Source organism: Macaca mulatta, chromosome 19, assembly GCF_049350105.2.
Source record: "Macaca mulatta isolate MMU2019108-1 chromosome 19, T2T-MMU8v2.0, whole genome shotgun sequence".
Taxonomy (NCBI): Eukaryota; Metazoa; Chordata; class Mammalia; order Primates; family Cercopithecidae; genus Macaca; species Macaca mulatta.
The window spans coordinates 44,309,765-44,329,160 of record NC_133424.1 but is presented as its reverse complement, the minus strand read 5'-3'; the positions used below and the strand labels follow the sequence as shown (position 1 = coordinate 44,329,160).

Sequence of the window (19,396 nt, the reverse complement as noted above, 5' to 3'; positions counted from 1 at the left end):
TAGTAGCTGGGATTACAGGCATGCACCACTGCCCGGCTAATTTTTATATTTTTAATAGAGAGGGGGTTCACCATGCTGTCCAGGCTGTTCTCAAACTTCTGGCCTCAAGTGATCCACCCACCTCAGCCTCCCAAAGTGCTGGGATTACAGACATGAGCCACCACACCTGACTGGCATTCAGTCAATTTTAAAAATTTTTTGTGGAGACTGGGTCTCCCTATGATGCTCAGGCTGGTCTCAAACTCCAGGACTCAAGCAATCCTTGTGCCTAGGTCTCCCAGAGTGCTGCGATTACAGGTGTGAGCCACTGTGCCTATTTATTTTTTGAGAGAAGGTCTTGCTCTGTTGCCCACACTGGAGTGTAGCAGTGCAATCCTAGCCTACTGCAGCCTCAGACTCCTGGGCTCAAGTGATCCTCCTGCCTTAGCCTCCTGAGCAGCTGGGACTATAGGCGTTTACCATCATTCCCAACTAATTTTCATTTTCAGATTTTTTGTAGAGATGGAGGTCTCCCTATATTGCCCAGGTTGGTCTTGAACTCCTGGCCTCAAGTAATCCTCCTGCCTCAGACTCCTAAGATTGTGCCACTGCACTCCAGCCTGGGCGACAGAGCAAGACTCTGTCTCAAAAAAAAAAAAAAAGAATTTTCTTAATTACTGTATTTTGCAAGAATCAATATTATTATCTTTTTTTTTTTTTTTTTGAAATGGAGTCTAGCTCTGTCCCCAGGCTGGAGTGCAGTGGCATGATCTCGGCTCACTGCAAGCTCCGCCTCCCGGGTTCACATCGTTCTTCTGCCTCAGCTTCCCAAGTAGCTGGGACTACAGGCACGCACCACCACGCCCAGCTAATTTTTTTGTATTTTTGGTAGAGACGGTTTTCACCATGTTAGCCAGGATGGTCTGGATCTCCTGACCTTGTGATCCGCCCGCCTCAGGATTATGGGTGTGAGCTACTGCGCCCAGCCCGATATTATTATCTTTAAAGCAAAATTGAGGAATGCCTTTGTTCTCCATGGGATATCTGGACACTCCCAGGTCTGGGTCTGTTTTAGTAAACATTATTAATTTGTTCCCTTTGCTATAAACATCTAGAGGCTAGGAATGGCTAATTTTCTGAGAATGCAGCCCAACAAGTCTCAGCCTCATTTTCCAGCCCTCACTCAAAACGGAGTCACTTTGCTTCGAACACCTCTGACATACACCTGTGCTAGCAACGAAGCTCAGACTCCAGGGTTGATTTCTGAATCGTGTTTGCACCAAAGGTCAGCATTACAGAAACCAACCCTGAGACCCCGCCTGGCTGCCAACAGTTTTCACAGTGACCAACGTAAAGAGTTCTACATCTTAAGGGCAACTCATTGATTTGTTGGAAATGTATCTAAACCTTTTTTTTAGGCCAGGTGTGGTGGCTCAAGCCTGTAATCCCAGCACTTTGGGAGGCCGATCCTCAAGAATCACCTGAGGCCAGGAGTTCAAAACCAGCCTGGGCAACATGGTGAAACCCTGTCTCTACTAAAAATACAAAAATTGGCTGGGTGTGGTGTCTCATGCCTGTAATCTCAGCACTTTGGGAGGCAGAGGCAGGTGGATCACTTGAGGTCAGGAGTTCAAGACCAGCCTGGCCAACAGGGTGAAACCCCATCTCTACTAAAAATACAAAATATTAGCTGGGTGTGGTGGCGCACACCTGCAACCCCAGCTACTTGGGAGGCTGAGGCAGGAGAATTGCTTGAACCTGGAGGTGGAGGTTGCAGTGAGCCAAGATCGTACCACTGCACTCCAGCCTGGGTGACAGAGCAAGACTCTGTCTCAAAAATGAAAACTAAACTAAAATAAAAAAATGTATTTGTTTTAGAGACAAGGTCTCACTATGTTGCTTCGACTGGTCTTGAACTCCTAGCCTCAAGCAATCCTCCTGCCTCAATCTCTCAAAGCACTAGGATCATAGGCATGACCCACTTCACCTGACTTTCTTGCAAATCTTTTTTTTTTTTTTTTTTTTGAGATGGAGTCTAGCTCTATTGCCCAAGCTGGAGTGCAGTGGTGCGATAATGTTGGCTCACTACAACCTCTGCCTCCCAGGTTCAAGCGATTCTCCTGCCTCAGCCTCCTGAGTAGCTGGGACTACAGGCGCGTGCCACCATGCCCAGCTAAGTTTTGTATTTTTTTTTTTTTTTTTGAGACGGAGTCTCGCTCTGTTGCCCAGACTGGAGTGCAGTGGTGCAGTCTCTACTCACTGCAAGCTCTGCCTCTTGGGTTCACGCCATTCTCCTGCCTCAGCCTCCCGTGTAGCTGGGACTACAGGTGCCGCCATCACGCCCAGCTAATTTTTTGTATTTTTAGTAGAGACAGGGTTTCACTATGTTAGCCTGGATGGTGTTGATCTCCTGACCTCGTAATCTGCCCACCTCGGCCTCCCAAAGTGTTGGGGTTACAGGCGTGAGCCACCATTCCCGGCCTTGTGGCAAATCTTAAATAAAAAATCGTTGCCAGGCTAGGCGTGATAGCTCACACCTATAATCCTAGCACTTTGGGAGGATGAGGCAAGAGGATTGCTTTGTCTTAGCAGTTTGAGACCAGCCTGGGCATATGTTGAGACCCCTGACTCTATTAAAAAATATATTTAAAAAAAAACACCAAAAACTGTTTTGCCAAGCTGGGATGGGGGAGACATGGCAAATTTATATATAAAGGTGGAAAAATAAAGAGTTGACATTATGTGGAAGCTCTCCAGGGATTTTGGTGGGATTCTTAGGGTCTCAGTTTTTATTTATTTTTATTTTTATTTTATTTACTTTTTTCTTTTTTGAGATGGAGTTTCCCTCTTGTTGCCCAGGCTGGAGTGCAATGGCACGATATCGGCTCACCGCAAGCTGTGCCTCCTGGGTTCAAGTGATTCTCCTGCCTCAGCCTCCTGAGTAGCTGGGATTACAAGTGCCGGCCACCACGCCCGGCTAATTTTGTATTTTCAGTAGAGACGGGATTTCTCCGTGTTGGTCAGGCTGGTCTCCAACTCTTGACCTCAGGTGATTTGCCCACCTTGGCCTCCCAAAGTGCTAGTATTACAGGCGTGAGCCACTGTGCCTGGCCTATTTTACTTTTTATTTTTTTGAAATGGAGCCTCCCTCTGTTGCCCAGGCTGGAGTGTGGTGGCATGATCTCTGCTAACTGCAACCTCCGCTTCCCAGGTTCAAGTGATTCTCCTGCCTCAGCCTCCCGAGTAACTGAGAGTGCAGGCATGCACCACCATGCCCAGCTAATTTTTGTATTTTTAGTAGAGACAGGGTTTCACCATATTGGCCGGGCTGATCTTGAATTCCTGACTTTAGGTGATCTGTCTACCTTGGCCTCCCAGAGTGCTGGGATTACAGGTATGAACCTCCGTGTCCCGCCTTAGTTTTTATATTTAAGTTGAACCTACTCTGGTGCTGAGAACTAATCAGCTCCCTCACTGCCCAGAGGGAGTAATCTTCACTCTGTCATTTGTTCTTCCATGAACTGAAATTTGTTCAGTGCCCCCATGATATGGAAAGGGCTATGCCACGTTCCAGGAAAAAAATACCCAGAGAAAGAAGGCTCGTCCTCTAGGAATTATAATTGTTTATCTTCCCTCAAAGTGGATTTGAAGTACCTTAACACATTCATACAACATGTAAGATTTAAATCAGGAGTGAATGAAGATATGAAGGCAAGAGAAAGAAGAATAAAGGAAAGATTTAGCTGGAGGTAAGGCTAGTGCGTGCCACAAAGTCCTATATACTTTGTGAAATGTGAGTCGTGGTTTGTCTCTGAGCTTCCTGGCAGGCAATAGGAGGAAGGGAATATATTTGGAACACATTTTATATTCACTAGCCAAAAGGAAACCCATTTGTAAGAAGAAATGAACCCATTCCTGATACTGAGGGATGGGAGGATTCCCGCTGCCCCAATCCTTGTGAACATTATCAGCTACACAATCAGTCGTTTTCTCAATAAGCTCTTTGTAGCACAGCTGCAGATTGTGACCTGTGGTGTGTAATGACATCAATTCATTGCGTTGCTGTGGCATAATAAAAGATAAATATTTGGTCTTTATCCTGTTCCTGTGTTCCTGGCACAGAGCTCCTGAGTGATAAAGTATCTTTTGTATGCTAATGAGATCCCTCTTGGTGGGAGGCTTTAGAATGGATGCTGATCCCTAGAAAGCCCAAACCATGGTGAGAGGGCTGGAACTTTCAGCTCCTCCCTCTGTGACCTCTGGAGAGGGGAGAGAGGCTGGAGATCCAGCTCAGTCACTAGTGGCCAATGATTTAATCATCTATCCTTAATGAAGCCTCCATTAAAAACCCTGCATTAGGCCGGGCACGGTGGCTCACGCCTGTAATCAGCACTTTGGGCAGCCGAGGTGGGTGGATCACCTAAGGTCAGGAGTTCGAGACCAGCCTGGCCAACATGGCAAAACCCCATCTCTACTAAAAATACAAAAATTAGCTGGGCATGGTGATGGGCGCCTGTAATCCCAGCTACTCGGGAGCCTGAGGCAGGAGAATCACTTGAACTTGGGAGGTGGAGGTTACAGTGAGCTGAGATCGTGCGCCTGTATTCCAGCCTGTGGGAGAGAGCGAGACTCTGTCTCAAAACAAAAACAAAACAAAAAAAACCTGCATTAGCCAGGCACAGTGGTGCATATCTGTAGTTCCAGCTACTCAGGAGGGTGAGGGAGGATCACTCAAGCCCAGGAGCCCAGGAGTGGAGGCCAGCCTGGGCAACATAGCAAGACACCAACCATCTCTACAAAAAACAAAATAAGGCTGGGCGTGGTGGCTCATGCCTGTAATCCCAGCACTTTGGAAGGCTGAGGCAGGCGGATTGCTTGAGCCCAGGAGTTTGAGACCAGACTGGGCAACATGGTGAAAAAAATATAAAAATTAGCTGGGTGTGGTGGTACACGCCTATAGTCCCAGCTACTTGGGAGGCTGAGGTGGGAGGATCACTTGAGCCCTGGAGGGCGAGGCTACAGTGAGCCGTGATCACACCACTGCACTCCAGCCTGGGTGACAAAACAAGACGCGGTCCCCAAAATAAAAATAAAGTAAAATAAACCCTAAACGATGAGGTTCAGGGAGCCTCTGGGTTGGTGAACATGTTGAGGTGCCTGGAGAGAACATGGAAGCCCTACCCCCTCCCACCATAACTTGCCCTGTGTACATCTTCCAATTGACTGTTCCCGAACTGAATAACATAAACCAGTACTGGTCCTTCAGCTGCTTTCCTATGTTCTGGGAGACGTTCTGGTGAATTACCAAACCTGAGGAGGTGGCAGTGGGAACCCTTGATTGACAGCTCATCAGTCAGAAGCACAGGTTTCCCCCCCGCCAGGATGTGTGACTGGTCCCTAAAATGGGGGCAGCTTTGTGGGACCGGGCCACTACTCTGTGGGGTATGTGCTTACCCCAGGAGCTGGGGTCAGAATCGAATTGAATTGTTGGATACCCAGTTGGTGTCTGATAATCAGAGAATTGGAGGATTGCAGACATGATTTTTTTTTTTTAAAAGAAGTTATTAGAGTAGAATAGAATACGCTGGAGTGAATCACGCCTATGACTTTTGTGAGACTTTTGTTGAAGGGGCATGTGTCTGTGTGTGTGTGTGCATGCATGTACTGAGTTGTAAAATATATTTCTTTTTTCTATTTTTCGTGATGGAGTCTCGCTCTGTCACACGGGCTGGAGTACTGTGGTGCAGTCTCAGCTCACTGCAACCTCCATCTCCTGGGTTCAAGCGATTCTCATACCTCAGCCTCCTGAGTAGCTGGGACTACAGGCATGTGCCACTACGCCTGGCTAATTTTTGTCTTTTTAGTAGAGACAGGGTTTTGCCGTGTGGCCCAGACTGATCTTGAATTCTTGGCCTCAAGTGATCCGCCTGCCTCAGCCTCTCAAAGTGCTGGGATTACAGATGTGAGCCACTGTGCCCGGCCTAAAATGTATTCTTACTGGTGTCATAGCCATACGCACACACAAATCTCTAAATTGATGAAATTCACCAAGCTGAGCTTCTAGTATCTTATTGTCTGGGGGAGTCCAAATGTGCACGTGTGCAATCAGGTGACCGGTGGCTGGGTTTTCATCAGCAGAGGAAGGGACAGAGGTCAGATACTCACAGTCTCTCCCGATGGCCGGGAGCTCTTGGCTAATGAACCTCAGGCTTCCTCATCCGTGAAATGAGGATGATTCTCTACCAGTCTAAAGTTCACCAACACGTGCTCAGTACAGGCCTGGCTTACAGCCTGGCTGTTACTGTTTCTGTTATTTTAGTGGTGATTCCTAATCTATAACACGAGGGAGCATCTATAAGGCCTTTGAGTAGGTTTCAAAAGCTCTGCTTGAAAACTTTTTTTTTTTTTTTTTTGAGAGGGAGTCTCACTCTGTTGTCCAGGCTAGAGGAGAGTGGTACAGTCTCTGCTCACTATAACCTCTGCCTCCTGGGTTCAAGCAATTCTCCTGCCTCAGCCTCCTGAGTGACTGAGTCTACAGGTGTGCACCACCACCCCCAGCTAAGTTTTGTATTTTTAGTAGAGATGAGGTTTCACCATGTTGGCCAGGCTGGTCTCAAGCTCCTGGCCTGAAGTGACCCACCCTCCTCAGCCTCCCAAAGTGCTGGGATTACACACATGAGCCACTGCATCCAGCCTGGATACAGATTCTTTGTTAGATATATAATTTGAAAGTATTTTCTCCCGGTCTGTGGCTTGTCTTTTCATTTTCTTTTTTTTTTTGAGATGGAGTTTCGCTCTAGTTGCCCAGGCTGGAATGCAGTGGTGCGATCTCAGCTCATTGCAACCTCCGCCTCTTGGGTTCAGGCGATTCTTCTGCCTCTGCCTCCCGAATATCTGGGATTATAGGCACGCACCACCACACCCAGTTAATTTTGTATTTTTGGTAGAGATGGAGTTTCACCATGTTGGTCAGGCTGGTCTCGAACTCCCAACCTCAGGTGATCCACCTGTCTCGGCCTCCCAAAGTGCTGGGATTACAGGCGCGAGCCACTGCCCCTGGCCGCCTTTTTTCTTTTTCTTTTTTTTGAGACAGAGTCTTGCTCTGTCACCAGGCTGGAGTGCAGGGATGCAATCTCGGCTCACTGCAGCCTATGCCTCCTTGTTTCAAGCGATTCTCCTGCCTCAGCCTCCCAAGTAGCTGGGACTATAGGTGCCTGCCACCACCCCCAGCTAATTTTTTGTTTGTATTTTTAGTAGAGATGGGGTTTCACCATATTGGCTAGGCTGGTCTGGGATTACAGGCGTGAACCACTGCGCCTGTCCCCGATTTATTCTTTTATGGATTGTCCTTTTCGTGTGTAGCTAAGAATATTTTATCCAACCTAAGGTCACGAAGATTGCGTCCTATATTTTCGTCTAGAAGTTTTAGAGGTGTAGCTCTTGTTGCAGTCTATAACCTGTTTGGACAATGTTTGTAAATGGTGTACCATTTAGATTTAGGTTAATTCTTACCTATTGTGCAGAAAAGAGTTCACCTATCAGGCCCAGAACTGCTCTCCTTAGAAAGCCCTGCTTGTAAGACTGGCCTTTGGCTGGTGTCTAGAAACTTCGATTTTAGAAGTGTTCTCATCATTCCCAGACTGATAAGATTGACTCACTGTGCCTGAACTGTTTGTACAAACGGTATGGTTTATGTGGAACCACTTGCTTTCCTTCTGGGAATCCAGAATTTTGGAGCATGCTGGGCAGAGGTGCCTATGCTATCAACCCCCAGTGAAAACCCTGGACATGGAGTCTCTGAGCTTCCCTGGTAGATGTCATTTTACGTGTGTTGTCACAACTCCTTGCTGGGGGAGTTAAGCACGGTCTGTGGGATTCCACAGAGAGAGGACCCCTAGAAGTCTGGGCCGGGCCTCCTCCCAATTTCACCCTATGTGCCTTTCCCTTTGCTCATTATGCTTTGTGTCTTTTGCTGTAGTAAACCATAGCCATGGCTTTTGCAAGTCCTCCTAGATTAACATTGAACTTTGGGGGTGGTTTTAGGGACCCTGACGTACCTATGGATGTCAACCTGCTTTAGCACTATTTGTTGAAACAATAATCTTTTCCACATTGAATTGATTTGGCACTTTTGTTCAAAATCAATTATAAAGATTTACTTATGTAAATGTAAACATTTATTCCTGGACTCTTATTCTGTTTCATTGCCTATCTTTATGTCGGTACCACGCTATTTTGATGACTATGGCTTCTTAGTAAGTTTATTTTTTATTATTTATTTATTTATTAAAAAAATTTTTTTTTTTGGAGACAGAGTCTCGCTCTGTCGCCCAGGCTGGAGTGCAGTGGCCAGATCTCACAGCACTGTAAGCTCCGCCTCCCGGGTTCATGCCATTCTCCTGCCTCAGCCTCCGGAGTAGCTGGGACTACAGATGCCCACCACCTCGCCTGGCTAGTTTGTTGTATTTTTTAGTAGAGATGGGGTTTCACCGTGTTAGCCAGGATGGTCTTGATCTCCTGACCTCGTGATCTGCCCGTCTCGGCCTCCCAAAGTGCTGGGATTACAGGCTTGAGCCGCTGTGCCCGGCTATTTGTTATTTTTTTTTTGAGATGCAGTTTTGCTCTTGTTGCCCAGGCTAGAGTGCAGTGGTGCGATCTTGGCTCAAGGCAATCTCGGCCTCCTGGGTTCAAGGGATTCTCTTGCCTCAGGCTCCCAAGTAGCTGGGATTACAGGCGCCCGCCACCATGCCTGTCTAATTTTTTGTGTTTTTAGTAGAGATGGGGTTTCACCATGTTGGCCAGGCTAGTCTTGAACTCCTGACCTCAGGTGATATACCCACCTCAGCCTCCCAAAGTGCCAGGATTACAGATGTGAGCCACCATGCCCAGCCCAGCTCCTTAGTAAATTTTAAAATCAATATAAGTCTTCCAACTCTGTTCTTATTTTTCAAAATTGTTTTGCCTATTGTAGGTTTTTTTTTTTTTTTTTTTTTTTGCATTTCCGTATGAATTTTAGGATCAGCTGGTCGATTTCTATTAAAAAGGTTAGTGGGATTTTGATTGAGGTTGCAATGAATGAATGTACCAACTAAGGAGGCTTGACATGTTGACAATAATGAGCCTTCCTATACAATGGAATAGCTCTTCTTTTACTATATTTCCAGCATTGTTTTGTAGTTTTCGGTTTACATGTCTTGTGATTCTTTTGTTTATTCCTGAATATTTTATTCTTTTTGATGCTATTGTGAATGGAATGGTTTTCTCAATTTCAAGATTGTTCATTGCTAGTATATAGAAATAGATTTGGCCAGGCACGGTGGCTCGTGCCTGTAATCCCAGCACTTTGGGAGGCTGAGGCAGAAAGATTGCTTGAACCCAGGATTTCTGGACCAGCCTGGGCAACATAGTGATACTCCATCTCTGCAAAAAAATACAAAAATTAGCCAGCATGGTGGTGTGCACCTGTAGGCCCAGCTGCTTGGGAGGCTGAGGCTGGAGGATGGCTTCAGCCTGGGAGGTTGAGGCTATAGTAAGCCATAATGGTGACATTGCATTCCGGCCTAGGTGACAGAGTGAGACCTTGTCTAGAGAAAAAAATAAAAGAATTGATATTTGTATATTGATTATACCCTGTGACCTTCCTAAATTTATTAGTACTAATATTTGTTTTATGGATGCATTGGATTTTCTATATATAAGATAATGCCATCTGTGAATAAAGACAGTTTTATTTCTTCCTTTCTAATCTGGATGCCTTTAATTTCTTTGTTTGCCTCATTGATTAGAAATAGCAAAAGCGGGCATCTTTGCCTTGTTCCTGATGAGAATGGGAAAGCAGTCATTCACCACTAAGTGTGATGTTAACTGTGGGGTTTTGTAGATATCTTTTATCAGATTTCGTGAATTCTTTTTTATTCCTACTTTGTTGAGAATTTTTATTACGAATCTGGGATGGATTTTGTGACATAGTTTTTTCAATGTCTTTTGAAGTCACCATGTGTTTTGTCCTTTATTCTGTTAATGTAATATATTAATTGATTTTCAGATGTTAAACCAACCTTGCATTCCTGGGATAAATCCCACTTGGTTATGGTGTATAATCCTATTTATATGTTTCTAGGTTTGGGTTGCTAATACTAGTCTCATAGAATGAATTGGGAAGCATTACTTCTCCCTTCATTTTCTCATTCATTTATTTTATTTTACTTTCTATCTTGTATGTATATATTTTTATATTTTATTTCATTTTATCTTGTTTTAGTTTTTAGAGACAGTGTCTTGCCCTGTCACCCAGGCTGGAGTGCGCTGGCGTGATCACAGCCCCCTGCAGTATTAACCTCCTGGTCTCAAGCAATCCTCCGGCCTGGGACTACAGGCATGCACCACCATGCCCAGCTAATTATCCGTTTCTTTCTTTTTTTTAAACAAATTTTATATTTATTTATTTTGATTTCTCCTACCAAAAGGAATCGTTCATTTCTTTTCAAGTGGATATCTTACAGTGTTTTAGGGCATGGCTGGGAGCAGTTTTGTTTTCTCTTTTCAAGGCTGATTTTTTGCAGGATGTCATAGAGTTCATGTCTGCAGCTCACAGTGTCATTGCCTGTGTCCCCAGCTCCACGTACTGGCAGGTGTGCTGCAAGCTGGGCAGGCGCCCTGTGTCCCTGGGATACTCCCGACCCTCCTCTGCAAGCCGTGCCATGATCCTCCCTGCAGGGACTGGGGATTGGGTCTGCTCACCCAGAAGCTGGGATACCTGGCTGAGGGCACTTCTCTCCCTCTTCTGTTTGAACAGAGTGGCCACGAACCCAAAGGTACGGGAACAAGTGCGGCTGGAGCTGAGCTTCGTCAACTCAGACCTGCAGATGCTCAAGGAAGAGCTGGAGGGGCTGAACATCTCGGTGGGCGTCTATCAGAACACAGAGTAAGTGGGAGCAGCACACCTTCCAGAAGCCTCTGAGCCGGAGATCCTGCGTGCATCCAGGGTGCTGCACAAAGAGGCCAGATAGGGTTCTAGACTAGGTGTGGCAGCCCCCACTTTGAGAAGTGAGAGAACCATCAGGTTTGGGGTTGAGCGAGGTGCTAGACTGGAAGGAATGAGTCCATTTGTTGGAACATACCTGCAGTGTTGGACAAAAAGGCATTTGTGAAGCCAGGCACGGTGGCTCATTCCCGTAATCCCAACACTTTGGGAGGCCGAGGCGGGTAGATCACCTGAGGTCAGGAGTTCGAGACCAGCCTGGCCAACATGGTGGAACCCTGTCTCTACTAAAAATAAAAAAAATAGCCGGACGTGGTGGTGCACGCCTATAATCCTGGCTTCTCAGAGGCTGAGGCAGAATTGCTTGAACCAGGGAGTCAGAAGTTTCAGTAGCCGAGATCACACCACTGCAACTCCGGCCTGGCTGACAGAGCGAGACTGTGTCTCAGAACAAACAAACAAACAAAAAATGAAGACAGTACAAAATCTAGTATAAATATACGTGATGAACCAAGATAAGTTTAAAAGTTAGATGCCTTTGATTTTATAGTTAATTTTCAGTAATTCCGCGTAGTCACATTTCATAGACAGGCAAACATTAACAAGATATGTTATTAAATTCAACTGAACAGACATTGAGCAAGGATATTTTAGTGGGTCACCATAATTTTCCTAAGAAACATTAAAGGGACATTGTTAGGACAGTACCTTTCCAATGTTGGCTAATTATTTCCTCATTTATTTGCCAAGGAACAAAAAGTATATACAAATACTTTTTGGGATTAAGGCCAAAATCGACCCTGTAAGGGGAAACCACTATGCACACACAGAGATCCTGTGCACTGTACTTACGTTGGACTGCAGTCCATTTCCTAGCTAGAGGTGACAAACTGAAACAGAAAAATCCATATTAAAACAAAGTAATATACCAGTCTCCTTTTAAGGTTGTATTTCCTTTTTTTTTTTTTTTTTTTTTTTTTGGACAGAGAGTCTCCCTCTCTCACCCAGGTTGGAGTGCAGTGGCACGATCTCAGCTCACTGCAATCTCTACCTTGTAGGTTCAAGCGATTCTTGTGCCTCAGCCATCTGGGTAGCTGGGATTACAGGCGTGCACCATCACACTTGGCTAATTTTTGCATTTTTTTTTTTTTTTTTTTTTTAAAGAAAGACAGGGTTTCATCATGTTGACCAGGCTGGTCTTGAACCCCTGGTCTCAAGTAATCTGCTCACCTTGGCCTCCCAAAGTGCTAGAATTACAGATGTGAGCCACTGCGCCTGGCCCCTAGGCCAATTTTGAAGGCACTCTATCGTATCATTCTCCATAACTCAATTTTAGAATCGATTTCTTCAAGATGAAAGCCAACACCACCATCCCTCAGAATTGCAATACATCTCCAAAAATGGAGATCCAACTATGAAATAAGTGCCCCTCTTGCCTCATGCCTGTAATCCCAGCTCTTCAGGAGGCTGAGGTGGGGGATCACTTGAGCCCAGGAGTTCGAGGCTAGCCTGGGCAACATAGTGAAACCCCATCTCTACAAAAAATAGGAAAATTAGCCAGGCGTGGTGGTGCACACCTGTAGTCCCAGCTACTCAGAAGGCTGAGGTGGGAAGATCACTTGAGCCAGGGAGGTCGAGACTGCAGTAAGGGCAACAGAAAGAAGTCCTGTCTCAAAACACAAAAACAAAACAAAATGCTAAGTGAAATGCTTCTTTTTAAGGAGAAATAACTTTGAGACAGTTCAGAGAAGGGTTTACGTGCCTTTTCAGTGCGGGCATGAGACTGCTCAAAAAGTAGGTGGGTCCCGGGGGAAACTCAGTCGGAAAATAGCTCCCTGGATTTGGGAACCTTGAGTCACCTATGGAATGTGTGTTTCCTGGTGCTGGTCCTCCGCGGGGCACCAGGGTAGTTTCCGAGCTGGAGGGGAAGCATCAGTGTGTGAAACCTCGCTGGCTCTTCCCTTTGTGACGCCCCATGCCTGGCTTACCTGTGGGCTCCTATACAGTTTTTATTGTTTGTTTGTTTTATATTTTTTTATTTCTATTCATTTTTTTGAGACAGAGTCTTGCTTTGTTGCCCAGGCTGGAGTGCAGTGGCGGGATCTCAGCTCACTGCAACCTCTGCCTCCCAGGTTCAAGCGATTCTCCTGCCTCAGCCTCCTGAGTAGCTGGGACTACAGGCACATGCCACCACGCCCGGCTAATTTTTTGTATTTTTAGTAGAGATGGGGTTTCACCATGTTAGCCAGGCTGGTCTTGAACTCCTGACCTCGTGATCCACCTGTCTCGGCTTCCCAAAGTGCTGGGATTACAGGCGTGAGCCACCATGCCCGGCCCCGTTTTATTATTTTTTTGAAATGGAGTCTCTCTCTCTGTCGCCCAGGCTGGAGTGTAGTGGCACGATCTCAGCTCACCACAACCTTGCCTCCCAGGTTCAAGCGATTCTCCTGCCTCAGCCTCTTGAGTAGCTGGGACTACAGGCACGTGCCAACTTGCCCAGCTAATTTTTTGTATTTTTAGTAGAGACGGGGTTTCACCATGTTGGCCAGGCTGGTCTTGACAGAAGCAGCGTCCTGAGTCAGCATCACAGGGAGGTCTCCTGGAGGATGCAGGTGGAACTGCTCCCCTGATAGACTGTGCCATCCAGGGCCATGGGCTCCTTGTCTCTGCTGTCCCCCAGCACACCATTCCTCGGCTTCTCAGGAAACAGGCTGGTGTCCACGAGATGGTCCTGCAAACACAGAGCCAAAGGGGTGGAACTGGTGAAGATGAGCCACCACACCTGGCCTCCTGTGCAGTTTTGAATGCCCAGTCAATATGACAGCTAATGGAAGGTTCTCCCAGCCTATGCTCTGGTGTTCACTTCTAGTGTTTTGTCCAAAAGGTTCAAGTTCTGGAGGAGGCAAGATGGGTCCAAGCTTTGGTAATAAATGTTGGCCGTTCCACACTCGCATTTGCTGTGCCAAAGAGCAGGGACATGCAACACAGGGCTTCCCACAGAGTGAACCGAAGGCCCCTGGGGTGGTCCCTGGGCTCTAGAGTGGTCAATCACTGCCTTGTGTCATTGGGAAGAGGGAGAGCTGTGCAGATTCAACACGACACCATGCATTTGGGTCCTGCGCTCTTCTGTTTTCAAAGTAGATTGTTTCTTTCTTTGCATGGTTGATCTTTTTTTTTTTTTTTTTTTCTGAGATGGAGTCTCGCTCCGTCACCCAGGCCTAGAGTGCAATGGTGTGATCTTGGCTCACTGCTACCTCCACCTCCCAGTTGAAGCGATTCTCCTGCCTCAGCCTCCTGAGTAGCTGGGATTACAGGTGTACACCACCATGCCCAGGTAGTTTTTGTATTTTTAGTAGAGACGGGGTTTTACCATATTGGCCAGGCTGGTCTCGAACTCCTGACCTCAGGTGATCTGTCTGCTTCAGCCTCCCAAAGTGATGGGATTATAGGTGTGAGCCACCACGCCCAGCCTGCACTATTCTGTTTTCAAAGTAGATTGTTTCTTTCTTATCACGGTTGATCTTTACAGTCTTCTAGGAGGTAGGCGGGAAAGAAAGAACCTTATGGTGCAGATGAAAAACTCAGGGAGGCCCGAGGTCACCTAGAGGGCGCTGTCAGTGCCACATTGGGGCTGGGGTGTCCTGGAGCTCGGCTCAGGACGCTTACTCCTCCTCTTGTTGCCTGGACAGCCGCAAACCTGGCTTCCCGCCCTGCATAGCCTGGAGGAGCCTTCAGCAGGATCCGACTTTCCATGCCTCTGGGATGGGTCTCACCTGCTGTAGCACAGCTGTGCAGAACGAGGTTCAGCTTACAGCTGCATTGTCCCCTCGCCCTGCCCAGCCTTTCTGGCCTTCTTGTGGGGCTGGGCTGAGCAGCCCTAGGAGGTCTCCTGTTACAGGTCAGGGAGCTAAATCCCTGTTTGCAAAACACAGCCTGAGCTCCGTTCACTTCCTGCTGGCCCTGCCCCTAGGAATGCAGGCTCACGGAGCACTCCCTGGGTGACCTGTGGTTACTGAGTGGTCAGCTGGGAGAGAGGAGGTGGAGGGTGTCTGGTCCTGGGCTGGGAGGCAGGTGCACTCTGTTGGATGGGGCTCCTGAGGGGAGCAGAGGAGGAGGGGGTGAGGAGCTGACAAAGGAGGCGCAGGGCAGCAGGGTGGTACACCCAGGTGGGAGCAGCAAGTGCACCGGGCACAGAACGTGGCACAGGATAGACTGTCAGCACAGCTGCCTCAAAGAAGCATTGCGACTGGGCTGGACGCAGAGGCTCGTGCCTGTCATTCCAGCACATTGAGAGGCTGAGGTGGGCAGATCACTTGAGATCAGGAGTTTGAGACCAGCCTGGCCAACATGGCGAAACCCCATCACTACTAAAAAAATAGACAAAAATTAGCCGGGTGTGGTGTTGCGTGCCTGTAATCCCAGCTACTCGGGGGGCTGAGGCAAGAGAATTCCTTGAACCCAGGAGGAGGAGGTTGCAGTGAGCTGAGATTGCGCCATTGCACTCCAGCCTGGACAACAAGAGCAAAATGCCATCTCAAAAAAAAAAAAAAAAAAAGAAGCATTGAGGTGTTGAGAGTGGAAGATAAATCAGTGTCAAGATACCAGGGGCATGATGTGTTAGGCGGGGTGGTCCAGCAGTCTTAGGGAGCTGGGGTCAGTTTTAGAGCAGAGGGTGGGGCATGACCAGAGTCATCCTTATGGAAAATGAGCCCATCAGCTAGGTGAGTACTGGATGGGGCAAGGAGAGGGCGCACACCTGAGCTGGGCTGCTGGGGACAAGGCCGTGGGATACCCAGGGGTCTGGTTTGGGGTGTTCATATATACCTTGTTGTGTTCCTCATAGGGAGGCATTTACGATTCCCCTGATTCCTCTTGGCCTGAAGGAAACGAAAGACGTCGACTTTTCAGTTGTCCTCAAGGTAAATCTCAAAGCCATGGGCACCGGACTCAGTGTTTAAAATGGAAATAGACCATTTGCAGTGGCGCATGCCTGTAGTCCCAGTTACTTGGGAGGCTGAGGCAAGAGGATCACTTGAGCCCAGGAGTTGGAGGCCGCAGTGAGTTGTGATCATACCACTGCACTACAGCCTGGGCAACCAAAAAAAAGAAAAAAAAAGGAGATAGAGAATATGTATCTCTTGCAATGGCCTTAGGCTCAACAGGCAGAGTCAGTTGATATCTACAGAGTGACCCTGAGGCCCTTCTCAGCCAGCTACATGCATAATTTGTGCGTTTATTCCTGCCAGATTTTTGTTGTGGCCTTTAATGACTTCTGAAGCTCCTCCTGGGTCTTAGACAAGGCAGGTTGGAAACCCAGGCCGGCCTTCCCCAAGAGGCCAAGTCAAAGAGGGTCTGTAGTGGATATGCTTTGAAATTTAAAACTTATATCCTCTTTTATTAATAGTATCTTTTTTTCTTAAATCATGTAACCAGTTTAGGCTATGTTTTTGGAAGAATAGCTAAAGTTTTTTTCTCTAACATTTTATTATGAAAGTTTCCAAACTTTTCAAAAAATTCTAAGAATTTTATAGCAAACTCCTGTGTACTCACTTCCTCCAGGAACATACTGCCAGCATTGCTTCCTCACATATTTGTCCATCTGTGCATTTTTGTGTCTGTTAGGTTGGTTCAAAGGTAATTGCAGTTTTTGCCATTGAAAGTAATGGCTAGGCCGGGCGCGGTGGCTCATGCCTGTAATCCCAGCACTCTGGGAGGCCGAGGTGGGTGGATCATGAAGTCAGGAGTTCCAGACCAGCCTGGCCAAGATGGTGAAACCCCGTCGCTAATAAAAAATACAAAAATTAGCCGGGCACGGTGGTGGGCGTCTGTAATTCCAGCTACTCGGGAGGCTGAGGCAGGAGAATCGCTTGAACCCAGGAGACAGAGTCTACAGTGAGCCGAGATCACACCACTGCACTCTAGCCTGGGCAATAGAGGAAGACTCCATCTCAAAAAAAAAAAAAAAAAAAGAAAGTAATGGCTAAAGGCCTGTAATCCCAGCACTTTGGGAGGCTGAAGCAGTCGGATCACTCGAGCTCAGGAGTTCAAGACCAGCCTGGCCAATGTGGTAAAACCCCTGTCTCTACTAAACGTACAGAAATTAGCTGGATGTGGTGGTGCACACCTGTAATCCCAGTTACTTGAGAGGCTGAGGCAGGTGAATTGTTCGAACCCAGGAGGTGGAGGCAGAGATTGCAGGGAGCTGAGACCATGCCACTGCCCTCCAGCCTGGGCGACAGAGCAAGATCCCGTCTCAAAAAAAAAATTAGCTGGGCATAGTGGCCTATGCCTGTAATCCCAGTTACTCGGGACGCTGAGGCACGAGAGAATCGCTTGAACCCAGGAGGCGGAGATGCAGTGAGCTGAGATTGTGCCACTGCACTCCAGCCTGGGCAACAGTGAAATTGCGTCTCAAAAAACAAACAGAAAAAGAAAATGAAGGTAAGGGCTAATATCATCAGTCTGTCTTATTTATGATGCAATTTCAAAGGAAATCAAAGATGTCAATTCATTCCCCTTAAATATTTGAATAACCAGAGTCTTTGCTTGTGTGCCCCCCTGCCACATCCCTGGGTATCTGGACTCCTCTCCTGTTTGGCAGATCCTCATAAGCCCACCTGTGTCTGGCACTGTGTTGGGTGCCGGAGGCCACAGCCCTGCCTGCAGGGCCCTTGGGTCCATGGGGGATTCAAGTGGGAAGTGGAAGAGGTGCTTCAATGGAGAACACAGGAGAGACCGTGCCGCCAGGCTGGGGCCGGGAGACCATCCTGTGCCTGGATTACGCTCCTCTTCCTTCCCTCTTCAACTCTATCAGTTTGAGTTTTTAACCAGTTGCCTCCAAATTCCATCAAGGAGGGGAAAGGGGATGAGGTGCAGGGTGGCCCAAGTTTGCACAAAAATAGATGTGACTTGCCACTGGTCTGTGGGACTCAAAACAATCCACGTGTCTGGAAATGTCTGTTGCTGCTATTGTAGAAGTTTCTTTATGATTTAATTTGTCTGTTGCTTGATGCTGGACTACAAGAATGAGCTTTTTTTTTTGAGATGGAGTTTCACTCTTGTTCCCCAAGCTGGAGTCCAATGGTGCGATCTCAGCTCACTGCAACCTCCGCCTCTTAGGTTCAAGCGATTCTCCTGCTTGAGCCTCCCAAGTAGCTGGGATTACAAGCATGTGCCACCACACCCAGCTAATTTTTACTAGTAGAGATACGGGTTTCACCATGTTGACCAGGCTGGTCTTGAACTCCTGACCTCAGATGATCCGCCCACCTCAGCCTCCTAAGATGCTGGGATTACAGGCGTGAGCCACTGCATCCGGCCAAGAATGCAAGCATTTTAAAGGAAGAGTCTCTTGGAGAAACTTAGGAATTTTATAGGCATTTTTAAGAATTCAATTTGGGTCATGTGCTGAATTCCACATTAAAGCAAATGAAAATATTCACATGTTGTGGCCATGGCCAGCTGCCATTCGGCACAGGCTTCCAACCATGTCATTTTAGCCTAAAAGAGTCTCTACAAATGTCAATCATATGAAAATGAGAACGTTTGAGGGACTTTCTGTTGTATTTTTTCTCTTTCCTATTTGAGAGAAACACAGGTACTGCAGAAGTGGTTCAGCAGACTGAATTAGGGCAATTCCATTTCAAATCTGACCTGGGTGTTCGTGTGATATTTTATAATCAGTGAAGCTTCACAGTGTGATTTTGTTTTATTTTATTTAATTAATTAATTTATTTAGGCCGGGCGCGGTGGCTCAAGCCTGTAATCCCAGCACTTTGGGAGGCTGAGGCGGGCGGATCACGAGGGCAGGAGATCGAGACCATCCTGGCTAACACGGTGAAACCCCGTCTCTACTAAAAATACAAAAAAACTAGCCAGGCAAGGTGGCGGGCGCCTGTAGTCCCAGCTACTCGGGAGGCTGAGGCAGGAGAATGGCGTAAACCCGGGAGGCGAAGCTTGCAGTGAGCTGAGATCCGGCCACTGCACTCCAGCCTGGGTGACAGAGCAAGACTCCGTCTCAAAAAAAAAAAAAAAAAAATTTATTTAGAGAGGGAGTCTTGCTCTCTCGCCCAGGCTGGAGTGCAGTGGTGCAATCTTAGCTCGCTGCAACCTCCGCCTCCCAGGTTCAAGTGATTCTCCTGCTTCAGCCTCCTGAGTAGCTGAGACTACAGGCACCCACCACCACGCCCAGCTAATTTTTATATTTTTAGTAGAGACAGGGTTTCACTATGTTGGCCAGGCTGGTCTCAAACTCCTGACCTCAAGTGATCCACCCGCCTCGGCTTCCCAAAGTGTTAGGATTACAGGCATGAGCCATTGCACCCGGCCGATTTTGTTTTATTTTAAAGAAATAGGCCGGGCGCGGTGGCTCAAGCCTGTAATCCCAGCACTTTGGGAGGCCGAGACGGGCGGATCACGAGGTCAGGAGATCGAGAC

The 19,396-nt window shown here is 47.3% G+C and overlaps 1 protein-coding gene across 1 annotated transcript in view; it reads left to right on the top strand.

The window, feature by feature from the left end:
• The window catches only part of RHPN2 (rhophilin Rho GTPase binding protein 2), an 85,959-nt gene that overhangs the window by 28,124 nt on the left and 38,439 nt on the right, over nucleotides 1–19,396 (top strand). Inside the window, exons 3-4 of the mRNA XM_028838610.2 lie at nucleotides 10,775–10,903; nucleotides 15,804–15,879. Coding sequence (XP_028694443.1) covers nucleotides 10,775–10,903; nucleotides 15,804–15,879 — 205 coding nt within the window. The remainder of the gene's footprint in view (nucleotides 1–10,774; nucleotides 10,904–15,803; nucleotides 15,880–19,396) is intronic.